The sequence below is a fragment of the Pteropus alecto genome, unplaced genomic scaffold, assembly GCF_000325575.1.
Source record: "Pteropus alecto unplaced genomic scaffold, ASM32557v1 scaffold7, whole genome shotgun sequence".
Classification (NCBI taxonomy): Eukaryota; Metazoa; Chordata; class Mammalia; order Chiroptera; family Pteropodidae; genus Pteropus; species Pteropus alecto.
The window spans coordinates 9422085-9435341 of record NW_006494614.1 but is presented as its reverse complement, the minus strand read 5'-3'; the positions used below and the strand labels follow the sequence as shown (position 1 = coordinate 9435341).

Genomic DNA, 13257 nt, shown 5'->3' with positions numbered 1-13257 from the left:
AGCTCTAGGACAGAGTCTTGGGGAAATGAGGCCCTAGCTGAATAGTAGCCTAAATATAATTGCTGGATTGCTTCTTTAGCAATCCTAAAGAAGAAAAAGTCTTCTTCTTTAGCAATCCTAAAGAAGAAGCTTTAGGATTGCTTCTTTAGCAATCCTAAAGAAGAAGTCTGACTCCTCTCTCCCCACAATTTACAGATCATCAGTTCAGCAGCAGTTTATTCAGAAAAGCACTCCAGGCACTCCATGATAAATTAGCCTGGATATAAGAGTAACTAATGTGGTACTACTGATCATTTTGCTTTATATTTCTAATCTTCATGGCTGAAAAAACAGAACTTAAATATTGAATTTTGGATTCAGGTTCATTATCTATAAATAACTATTCATGTTAAGAATTATCTAGTCCTTCAGGAGCAAGGGTATTTCCAACAGTCTTCTTTCTATTCATAATCAAGACTTCGTGTTTACCAAGTCCCTGGTCTATAAGCAATGAGAAGTTTCTGTTATATCTTTGAGAGTAAAAAGAAAAAGAAAGCCATTTTGAGTGCTGGAAATGTTAGAGTAATGATTCTATAAAGTATCTGGGTCAGAAGTCTGAACTTGCTCCATTTCATACTCCCCTCTTACCCTAAACCCTTTGTCCCCACTAGCTAACAGAAAACATACCTGAACCTATTCCATCTATGTACACCAGGCATGCAGCATGGACAAAAGATGTCACAGTGGAGATGGTCTCTGGCCTTTTCAAAGCAGCTTCCTCCCCCATTGTGTTCATGAAGTTAACCCAGGACAGGATATCTCTGATACTGACCACACATCTCCGGCCAAATTCCTGGTGGGTTAGCCAGTCAATGAAATCCAGCATCACCTCAGCTATGTCAGCCCCTAAAACACAAGGAAGCAAAAGTATTTGCTATTTATAAAATTTTCAGAATGGGGGCTTATAATCTGGGGCTCAAATGGCCTGAAAAGACTCTATGTTTCATGAGAGTCTATGCAAATTTTTGTTAATTTACATTAATCATTCTTCTAAAAGTGGGGGGGCAGGGGGAGGTCCATAGTTTTTATTGAATTCCCAAGGGGTTCATGAAGAGCATTCCACACATACCAAAAAACAAACAAAACAAACAAAAACGCTTGAGAATGATATCCTAAGAAGCTACTCTGAAAACTCAAATTCTGCATTTGGTTCATGTTAAGATACAATTCTGAAGTTCAGACACAATGAGCTTATAACATACAGAAATTTTATTACATTTTTAAATGATTCATTTAAAAATACCACATTTGCAGTGGTATTTGGTTTAGGTTTTTTGTTTGATTTCCTAAATCAACGCATCAATTAGAATTCAGCAAATTAAAGGATTTACAAATTTTATTTCATAATTTAAGTTAAATGGCTATTCTAATTATTATAATTTCATATTGTAAAATATTTGAAAATAAAATACTTCTTAGGTAGCATATTTAAGATTCAAAGTAATGCCAATTAAATTTGGCAGTGCACTTTATAGCTTCTAAAATCAATAGTAAACATTTATCTAAAAAGTATAAATGCCAATTAATGTTTTTTTAAAGAAAACATGAGAAGGAATCAAGACTGCTGAAATATAGACTATTCAACAACATCCTTCAAGATTATATTGAGAATTAGAAGAAAAATACTCATTACAGGAAAAAACCACAAATCGTTAAAAAGAACTAAAAATAACGCAAGGGGAAAAGTCTAGTAACAATATGGAAAGAAATTAAATTTTGTTTCAATAGATATTAAATATGAGTACTTGGATCCTGAAAAAAACCTGTGGTACATCAAGGACTTAATGAAAATGGACGGCTTGATTCACTGATAAAGAGCAATCAAACCATGACTACTGAATACAAGATCTCCAGACAAAGTGGATGGGTTCAAGTATTTTTTTCTTTTACAACAAATATTAAGAGGTAACAAAGTAGAAACCTGTGATAAATGTAATAAAGATTATCCCAAAATACTTAATACCAACATGTAAAATCATTAATACTTATTAAAAAAATAAACTACATAGAATGCTCCCTGCCACTAGTAATCAAAATGAAATTTTAGAATATCCACTAAGTTAACAAGGATAAAATAACAGATTTCATTACATTTTTAAAAATGAAAACTCCATATTGGAAGGACTATGCCAAGCAGGTGCATTTACTAAGTTGCTGGTAATGAGACCATCTTTCAGGAGAGCAAGCGAGCCATAAACCAATGGGAGCTATGAAGTTCCCTATTTCTACTTTTAGAAATACAACTCAAAGATACATGCATATGTATCATAATGAGAGATGTTAACCAGCCTTGCTATGGTGATCATTTAGTAATATATACAAATATCAAATCATATGTTGCACACCTGAAACTAATATAAGGTCGCATGTCAACTGTATCGCAGTAAAAATTTTTTTTAACTGTGTATATATATACACACACACATATATGTCAAAGCAATCTAGGCTTAATAAAAAAAGAACCATGTAATAAATTTCTTGACTTTTACTAAAAATTTTAAGAATTATTAAATCTAGGTTATAGATATATGGGAGTCTTTTAATACTATTCTAGTTTCCTTATGTTTGAAATTTTTTATGATAAAAAAATTTTAAATATAGTGAATAAATTAGTTGACAACTAAAGAAATGTAGTTTAAAATTCTATGAATATTTTCTAAAGGTGATAATGACTAAAATTTAAACCAAATTTTTCTTTAGCTAATTACATAAAAATGGCCAACAGGTGAAGCAATAAGGAAGCTAGAATTTAATAACCCTGGTAAAGGAGGCAATGTGAAAGAGACACTTTAATAGACAATAATAGGCTAGTATCATATTTCCTTAGATATATTTTGTTCTCAATTCTCTACTTCCCTTTCTGCATAATATACCATAAATACACAATGCTAATGTCCTATACCACACCCCTCATTTTTAACACACAGCCCCCTCTATCTCATTACCACCACCACCACCACCACCTGAAAACTCTCACCTTTATGATCTATTCTGCCCAGAGACAATCCTGGACTAAGATTACTGCTGATAATCTGTTTTAAATCTTCACGGCTTGTGCTTTGAGGGCACCATATTTCCGTAAACCGGTTCCTTAATGCAGGAGACAACTACAAGTAACACAAATTGCAATATGAATGTAATACCTATGAGAAAAGTTAAAAAACAAAATCCTTTGAAGAATGTTAGCTTGAGTCTGGCAAATACTACAGACTTGTTTTATTACTAGATACAATTTACTGAAGACCTACTTTGTTTTGGCTCCTTTTTTATGTCATCTCATTAATCCCCACCGTACCCTGCAGGTTGGTATTGCCATCACTTTCTTGATAGACATGGTACAACGCTTCAAGGTCTTATAGAGTATAGCATACACGTAGGATTCCAGACCTACTGGGTGACTCCTGAACCTGAACACTTCCCCTAAGCAAAGGCCTTTTCTTTACCTTTAGTTACATAACCAGTGCTTTAAAGAAAATAAATGCTATCTTCCTACAGGGGAGATCTATCTGCATTAGAAAGAGAAAACTTCTTTTATATGGCTCAAAAGGAGGTATATATTTTACCTCCTGTGTAATACAGAATTGTTTAGCCCCTCTAGTCTTTGAGCCTTTGCCTTAGTCTGGGTTCCTCTTGCCATTCTTGCCCTTCCCCTAGGGTAACTCTCAGTTATCATCACTTTCCTTCTACTTGACCATAAACTCCATCCACTGTCTATCTGTCCTACCAAAACACAACCAGGAACAATGTCTGTTCTCAGGAGCAGCTCAATAAAGACAAAGCGAATGTGTGAGGGTTCTTCAGCCCTATCTTAGATAAGGAATGCCTCATGGTCTTCAGGATCCTACCTCGCTCTGCTTGCTAGGCATGCAAAACCAAAAAGTAGCTTTCATTTGGGTAGAAGTTGGCAATTTTTGGCTAAGAAAAACTTAAGCTAATCTGACAGGCAAGTTAACATACACAACCTTGAAACTATATCCTTCGGTTATTTCCACTTGCCAAGGAACCAGTTTTCCTATTTTGTTTGAAAGTGTGATGTATTTTATTTCTTCTCTTCAGAACATTTCTTGAAACACAGTGATAATATTTCTTCTATGATACCAAGGAAAATTAGGCCTAGAATATCACGTTTGTATTTCACTCACCTGCCAAGTTACCAAGAATCTGAATTGCTTTCATTCACAATCAACCCCTGGTTTTCTCATCATCCCTGACCTGCTACCACATTACTCTTTTCCTAACTTTAACAGACCAAGATCCCATACACAATGCAGACTTTTCCACTTAAAGGCCTCAGGAGCCTGAAAGTCACAGATTAGATCCTAACAGTACCCTCTGAACAGAAGGAACTACTCTCAATCCTTTCTTTTACCAACAATCTGACAGTGACACACTTGACCCTTGAGAGAACGGATATGCTCTACCAATAAACCCAAAGAGGTTCTTGGCTACAACCTCTTTTTGGCACTTTAAAATCACTCATAAAGCCACACTCATGTTTAAGAGAGTAGACTTTAGAAGGAAGAGATTCAGATTAAATTTCAGTTCCAACTTTTCTCATCCACAAAACTAGGAAAATAACTTTCACACAGAGCTCTAATGAGAATTTATTACAGGAATATATGTAAAAAGCTGGGCAAAGTGACTGGAACAATGAAATTTTAGGCACATACACAAGGTGAGATGTCAAAATCTTTATGTGTTAGAATTATTTTCAAACTATATAATAATTCTAAAATCTTTCTGATTGTTACCTTTTACCTAGTTTTTACTCAACATAAAATTCCAAATGCATTTTTACATACTTCATTGAAGGGTACTAGTGAGCAAAAGTCAAAAAGTTAAAAAAAAAAAAAAATGCTTCAGGAACATGGTTTTACCTCTTTTTTTCCAAAGTCTCCCCCAGGGTTCATGGTTGCTAAGATACGAAATTTTTGCCCAGCGGTCAACAGCTCTACCTCATTATCCTTGTCCTCTAGGCTGCCTTTTTCTGCTAATACCAGAGACTTTTCCACTTCAAGGACACTAAAAAACAGAATAATTGGAGAATATAAGATTAGAAAAGATTATGTATTCTTATTTTATGATCTTCGATGTTCTTTAAAAAGGAAAAAAGTTATCTCTGCTGAGCTTTCACTTTAGTTAACGGTTTACTACCACACATTTAAAAATGACTCATCTTAATTCCTATGTGATGGAACAATATTTCTGATCAAAAGCAAAAGAATTCCTTCATCCACTTATGCTCTATTAAGGCATTTATGTTTAAAATGAGTCTTGCATGCAAATGTTCATGACAGCATTATTCATAAAAGTAGAAACAACCCAATATCATCAAGTGGTGAATGGATAACATGGTATATACACACGATGGAACACCATTAGGAATAAAAAGAAACAAACTACTGATATAGGCTACAACATGGATGAACCTCAAAACACTGATGCGAAAAAGAGAAGAGACCATTTATATGAAATGTCCTGAAAAGACAAATCTCGAGACAAAAATACATTAGCTGCAGAAGGTGGCATCAGAGATAAGGTATAAATGGGCACAAGAGATCCTACCGAGATGACAGAAATGTAAAACTGGATTGCGGTGGTTGCAAAGCAGTAAATTTACTAAAATTCACTGAATTTCATATTTAAGATGAGTATGTTTTATAACATGTAAAATATACCTCAATAAAGAGAACAGGTATAGAAGATTTTGAGAGTCCTTACAACCTAATACCTAGCATTCTGATTCTAATTCTTTAAAAAAAAAATTAAGACAATGGCCATATAATTTGATAATTGCCTTAAAAAAGAATTTTAATTTAGGCTCGTTTATTTTAGCCTTGCTATCCCACAGTCCCATCTTTCTAATCACTGAAGGTAAAAGAAAAAAACTAGGCCTCTTAAAGGAGATCCTGAGTGCTAAAGCCAAAAAAAGCAGAAACTTATTATCATTTTCAAATATTCACTATGCACCTATGAGGAACATTACTATGCACAAAAATTAATATCTATAAAAACCAGACCAGAAAAAACATCACACATAGGGCATGTACCTGTTGAGTCTTTCCAGCACAGAGTCATCAGCCAGCGAAATCTCATCCAAGAGGAAAAAGCCATCCTCCTTCATGGCCAGAACCAAAGGCCCATCATGCCACTCGAAGAGTCTTGCTGTGTCAGTTTCTTCCTACAATTTGGAAAAAAGAGTAAAATTATAGGGCAGGTGTCCACAAAATTACACATGTAGCTAGTTGATGTCTGCTATAGTGAAGCGATTATTCTGCAGAAAATAAGGGTTTGAGAACAAGGGACAGATCCTTCACAACTGGATGCTCATGAAGGCCCCTTGCAGACCAGTGAAAATCTAAAGATAAGATACAAATCAGAACTGGGATCAAACCTACCATGAACAAAATCCCATAGCTGACTCATGCACAGAGGCAACTGCAGTTCTTTAAATGAATGAAAACATCATCATATGCTCTTGGACAAACCTTGTCCTTTGGCTTCTGTCTCACTGGCCGTAGTCCACCCAGGAAGTCCGATGTCTCCATGTGTAAGTGGCAGTTAACTGAGTATAATTTCTGATTTGCCAATGCTGCAAACATCTGACAGATAGTAGTTTTCCCACACCTGTCAGAGATACACATCAGATTGACAAGCAGAATGAATTCTAAATACTCACCCACAAGCACCCTGGTCAGCAAAAGGGAGCCCTGGTGAGAGCCTCACTACGGCAGCAGACACTGCTGGCCAACAGAGGACCTCTGCACACCTGGATAAGGGTACGATTCCCCAAAACACCAGCAACCAGTCATGTTCCTTATCCAGAATGGCACAGTGCATGAATTCTATCCTTTCTTACTTCTACCAACCACCACCAATAATAGAAAAGAAAGCCAGTCCTTCCAAGACTTTCAAGAGATACTAGCTCATGTGCTGTTCTCTTCTATATATCTATGGAAAGAATGTCACTATTTAAAAATAAATAAATAGAAAAAAAAAAACTAGTGATGATATAAGAAATCATTCTTTTCCATCATGAAGGTCTGAAAAAAATAAAAAAGGAAGGAAGGAAGGGAGGAAAAAGAAAAGGGAAGAAACAAAAGAAAAAGAAAAAACAAACACTGCTTTCTTGATGAATCCCTGAGATAACACAAGTAATCCTATGGAAATGAAATGAACCCTCATTACAGCTATTGTCACAGAACTTTACCCAGTGTCTCCAATCAGCAGCACTGGTTCACGAAATTCCAATGCCCTTCCAACCAACATCGCCAGTCTCCGCATACTCTCAGTCCACACAATGTGGCTGAACTTGGACTCCAATGTGGATATCTGGGTAGACAATTTACCTATCAAAGGCAGAATAAATTTTTAGGTTCTAATATGAGTATAACTCAATTCATTCTCTTCTGGATTTTATGACCTACTCACTCAGCAATTTTAAGACATTTTCTTTGGAGAAGAGGGATTGAGGACACAATTTTTTCTTGAAATGTTTTTCAAGGACTTCTTGAATTACATCAACTTCCTCTTGCTTCCTGACTCGGCCTGCCAGAAGCATATAACCTTAAAAAAAAAAAAATAAACACCCTATTGACACCAATGGACTGATCTTCCAGGCAAAGAATCAACAAGGAAATAATGGGCCTAAAAGATACACTAGAATAGATGGACTTAATAGATATTTTCAGAGAATTTTTATCCCAAAGCAGCAAAATATACATTCCTTTCAAGTGTACATGGAACATTTTCAAGGATAGACCACATGTTAGGATACAAACAAGTTTCAATAAATTTAAGAAGACTGAAATCATATCAACCATCTTCTCTGATCACAATGGTATGAAACTATAAATCAACTACAAGAAAAAAACTGGAAAATACACAAGCACATGGAGGCTAAATAACATGCTACTAAACAATAAATGGGTTATTAATGAGATAGAGGAAGAAATCAAAAGATACCTAGAAACAAATGAAAATGAAAACACAATGACTCAAAATTTATGAGACACAATAAAAGCAATCCTAAGAGGGAAATTCATAGCAATACAGGCCTACCTCAAGAAACAAGAAAAAGCTCGAATAAACAATCTAACCTTACACTTAAAAGAACTAGAAAAAGAACAGCAAACAAAGCCCAAAGAGAAGGAAGGAAATAATAAAGATCAGAGCAAAACTAAATGAAATAGTGTCTAGAAAAATACAAAAGATTAATGAAACTAAGACCTAGTTCTTTGAAAGGATAAACAAAATTGACAGACCCTTAGCCAGACTCATCAAGGAGAAAAGAGACTCAAATAAATCAGAAATGAAAGAGGAGAAATAACCATGGACTCCACAGAAGTACAATGGATCATAAGGAAATACTACGAGCAATTATACACCAACAAATTAGACAATCTGGAAGAAATGGACACATTCCTAGAAACATACTACAATCTCTCAAGACTGAGTCGCAAAGAAACAGAAAATCTGAACCAATCGATTACCACCAATGAAATAGAATCAGTAATCGAAAACCTCCCAAAAAACAAAAGTTCTGGACCACATGGTATCATAGGCAAATTTTACTAAATATTCAAATAGGAAATGATAACCTATTCTCAAACTATTACAAAAAATTCAAGAAGAGAGAAGGCTCCCTAACTCCTTTTATGAGGCTACCAAAATATTAGCAAACCAAATTCAGCAATACATTAAAAATATCATACACCATGATCAAGTTGGATTTATTCCTGGGATGCAAGGTTGGTTCAATATCTACAAATCAATTAATGTGATACACTACATTAACAAATCAAAAAAAGTGGGAATAGAGGGAACATACCTCAACATAATAAAGGCCATATATGACAAACCTATAGCTAACATCATACCCAATGGGGAAAGGCTAAAAGCATTTTCCTTAAGATCAGAAACAAGACAAGGATGCCCACATTCACCACTCCTCTTCAACATTGTATTGGAAGTCTCAGCCACAGCAATGAGGCAAGAAAAGAGAAATAAAAGGCATCTGAATTGGAAAGGAAGAAGTAAAATTCTCGCTATTTGCCTATGACATGATACTATATAGAGAGAACCTTAAAGATCTCACCAAAAAACTATTAGAACTGATCAATGAATTCAGTAAAGTAGCAGGTTACAAAATAAATATTCAGAAGTCAGTGGCATTTTTATACACCAATGATGAACTTTCAGAAAGAGAAATTAAGAAAACAATCCCATTTACAATTGCGTTGAAAACAATAAAATACCTGGGAATCAAATTAACCAAGAAGGTAGAAGACTTATTTTGAGAAAATTGTAAGTCATTGAAAAAATAAATTGAAAAATATACAAATAAATGGAAACACATACTGCGTTCATGGGTAGGAAGAATCAATATTGTTAAAATGGCCATACTATCCAAAGCAATCTATAGATTCAATGCAATCTCTTTCAAAATACCAATGGCATTTTTCATAAGGCTAGAACAAACAATCCTAAAATTTATATGGAGCCATACCCCGAATAGCCAGGGCAATCTTGAGAGAGAAGAACAAAGTTGGAGGTATCACACTACCTGATATCAAACTATACTACAAGGCTACAGTAATCAAAACAGCATGGTACTGGCATAAAAACATATACATTGATCAATAGAACAGAATAGAGAGCCCAGAAAAAAATCTATGCCTGTACACTCACTTAATATATTACAAAGGAGGTAAGAATATACCATGGAGTTAAGACAGTCTCCTCAATAAATGGTGTTGGGAAAATTGTACAGATACATGCAAAAAAAAGGAGCTGGACCATCTTCTTACACCATATATGAGAACAGACTCAAAATGGATTAAAGACTGAAAAGTAAGACCCGAAACCATAAAACTTTTAGACGAAAACATCGGCAGTAAACTCTCTGATATTACTAACAGGAATTTCTTTTCAGATATATCTCCTCGGGCAAGGGAAACAAAAGAAAAATTAAACAAATGAGACTACATAAAATTAAAAAGCTTTGTACAGCAAAGGAAACTATCAACAAAACAAAAAGACAATCTACCGTTTGGGAGAAGATATTCGCTAATGATACATCTGATAGGGGTTAATATCCAAAATATATAAAGAACTCATGCAACTCAACAACAAAAAACCAAACAATCCAATTAAAAAATGGGCAGAAGACCTGAACAGATACTTCAGTTTAAATACAAAGAATATTAAAAGCAGCAAGAGAAAAACAGATAGTTACTTATAAGGAAAAAGCTATAAGATGGCAGCTAATTTCTCAAAAGAAACTATGCAGGACAGAAGGGCTTGGAAAAAAATATTCTACAGGAGGAAGACCCAGGATCTACAACCAAGAATAATTTATCCAGCAAAGCTATCATTTAGAGTTGAAGAACAAATAAAGAGATTCTCAGACAAAAATAAGCGGAAGGAATTTATCACCACCAAGCCTGTATTACAGGAAATGTTGGAGGGACTTCTTTAAGAAGAAAAAACATGTATCAAAAACAGGAATAAAGAATGGTAACAACTACATTCCTATCAATAAATACTTCAAATGGAAAAGAATTAAGTGCTCTAACTAAAAGATAGAGTGGATGAATGGATAAGAAAGCAAGATCCCTACATGCTGCCTACAAGAGACTCACTTCAAATTAAAAACCACACACAGACTAAAAGGAAGGGGATGGAAAAAGATATTGCCTTGATGAACCTAGAAGGTATTTAAGTCAGGCAGAGAAAGATAAATAACATATGATTTCACTTATATATGGAATCTAAGGAACAAAAAGAATAAACTAATCAAAAACAGACTCACAATTATAGTGGACAATTTGGTGATGGACAGAGGGGACGGGGGTTTGGGGCACTGATAGAATGGGGTGAAGGGTTAAAGAAGTACAAATTAGTAGCTGAAGGATGCTCACGAGGATGGGGAGCACAGCATAGGGAATGTAGTTAGCAGTAATATGTTTGCTAGGTGGAAAGCCAGGGGAGTGAGGGAGCAATTGGGGGGATGATTTTATGAACTTTATAGATGTCTATCCAATGTACTGTATACTTGAAACTAATTTAAATAAATATTTAGTTTAAAAATATATTTTTAAAAATCAAAAAAGAAAAAGAAACCTCATGGGATCTTAAAAAAAAAGGAACCATCAAGTGTTAAGCAATAGCAACTCTCATTTGCTGCTGCTGGGGAGGAAATCTGAAGAACTATGAAAAACTGGGAGAACCTACTACCTCTAACCACATGCCTGCCCTATGTTCTAGCAACATGACTTTTAGGTAGATCCAAACACAAATGAACACATGTGACATATATAGGAATGTCATATATAGGAATGTTCAGAGAAGCTTTATTCATAATAGCTAAAAAGGAGAAAGGATCCAAATGTCCATTAACACACAAAGGGCTAAATATGTTACAGTATCTCCATACAATAAGTTTAACAATATAATAATTTTTTTTGTAATGAAGTCCTGATACACCTAACAGCATGGCTGAATCTCACATTAGATTGAGTGAAAAGAAGCCAGACTCACAGTACATACTCCATGATACTATTTAGATGAAGCTCAAATACAGGAAAAATCAGTCAGTGGTGACAGATGTCAAAGCAATGGTTACCCTCCAGGGGAGGTAAGACTGGCAAGAGCCATGAAGGAATCTTCTGAGGTATTAGAAACAACCTAAATCTTGGCCTACGTGATAATTTACCTAAGTACATACATATGTAAAAAAATAAGCTATACATGAAAAAAGAGTGCTTCATTCACTTTACTGTATCTTACACTTCAATAAAAGTTTTTTAAAGCTGTGTTCTTCTCTCTATCTATTCTCTACCAGTAAAGAAATCACAACTCTCATTTTATTTATTCTCCTTGTTTATTAACCACCCCATTAATGACTCATCGGTACCTTTCAAATCAGAAGATTCTGAAATGTTTTTTATCCTATCATGGAGAAAAACATAAATCCTTCCCAGGGATTAAACCAATCCTGAGTCTCAGGTAACACATTGCCTTCTCTCAGAACTCTGACCTTATCTGACCTTATCTGACCTATCAGTTTTCTGTACGTCTCTATGGCAGAATACAACTCCATGATCACACGGCCTAAACCCCTAAAGGCACTGTGTCCATATACTGACGCCCACATGTGGCCACTTGAAGGAGACATTAATTATAACTTAGAAACCAAAACATAGTAGCCTGCAGAAACAGTACCACTTACAAAAGCAGTTGGGACTTGAGGGAGAAAGTCTGTTTATGGAAAACCTGGAATGATGTATATATCGACCACAATTTGGGCAAGATTTGTCTTAAACAAAAAAGTTTGATATTTGATATAACTTCAAAGTTTCAGAGCATCTGAATGAAAGCATACCATCATTGGCTAAATGCTGTAGCCAGTCATACTCCTTCTCTGTCTGTTCAGCCAATCTGTATCTCTCAGCCCATCGAAACAGATCACGAAGAGTGATGAAGCCCTGCTTTCCAGCAAACACTGAAGAACTTCTGCGATAGGACTATTAACATATCGAAACAAATGAAAATGGACAACACCAAGCACATAATAAAACTTATATAAAATCCTTTAGAAACTTAAGCTCTCATAAAAATTATTCATTCCACTAAGATTAATTTTTTAAATGTAAATGAACTGTAATCATTTGAAGATGTTCAAACTCATGTATAAGAAAAAAACAATGAAATTCTGTCTCATATGTCATCTAGAAAAAGATTATAAATAATAATACCAATGGTAGCAAACATGCAGAAAAATTAATCCCATAATGTGGGACCATAGTAAGAATGTTAATTATGATTAGCTTTCTGGAAAGTAATTTGACAGTGTATAATTCTGATAAAGAACACTTTTAATCCCATTAACTAAATGGGATATTCTCAAAAAACAAATAACAAATAAAAAAACAACTGTAGCTTTGCAAGGTTGACGAGGGAGCACCACACAAAAAGTCTCTTTAGCTATGTCCATTCAAGAACCATATCCATCAGAAAAACAAAAATTGCAGTTTGCCTCTGCCAAACTCCAACCTAAAGAAAATGTTTCAATATTGTCCACAAATACGGAACTATCATCACATAAACTATTGGAAAATTTTTAACATACTAACAAAAAACTAAAAAATAGATATCAACAGGATACATTTTAAAGACAAGATCCTTACTCTGAAAAAAAAATAATACAGATGAACC

At 34.7% G+C, this 13257-nt stretch overlaps 1 protein-coding gene across 3 annotated transcripts in view; it reads right to left on the bottom strand.

Annotated features, from left to right (window-relative positions):
• Positions 1 to 13257, bottom strand: part of MDN1 (midasin AAA ATPase 1) — a 142597-nt gene that overhangs the window by 74693 nt on the left and 54647 nt on the right. For all 3 annotated transcript variants that reach the window (XM_015600356.2, XM_006926304.3, XM_025042707.1), the window contains exons 27-34: positions 12425 to 12566; positions 7471 to 7605; positions 7250 to 7388; positions 6528 to 6666; positions 6090 to 6220; positions 4917 to 5061; positions 3017 to 3146; positions 667 to 885 (exon numbers count right to left, since the gene is read on the bottom strand). In XM_015600356.2, the coding sequence (XP_015455842.1) occupies positions 667 to 885; positions 3017 to 3146; positions 4917 to 5061; positions 6090 to 6220; positions 6528 to 6666; positions 7250 to 7388; positions 7471 to 7605; positions 12425 to 12566 (1180 nt within the window). The remainder of the gene's footprint in view (positions 1 to 666; positions 886 to 3016; positions 3147 to 4916; positions 5062 to 6089; positions 6221 to 6527; positions 6667 to 7249; positions 7389 to 7470; positions 7606 to 12424; positions 12567 to 13257) is intronic.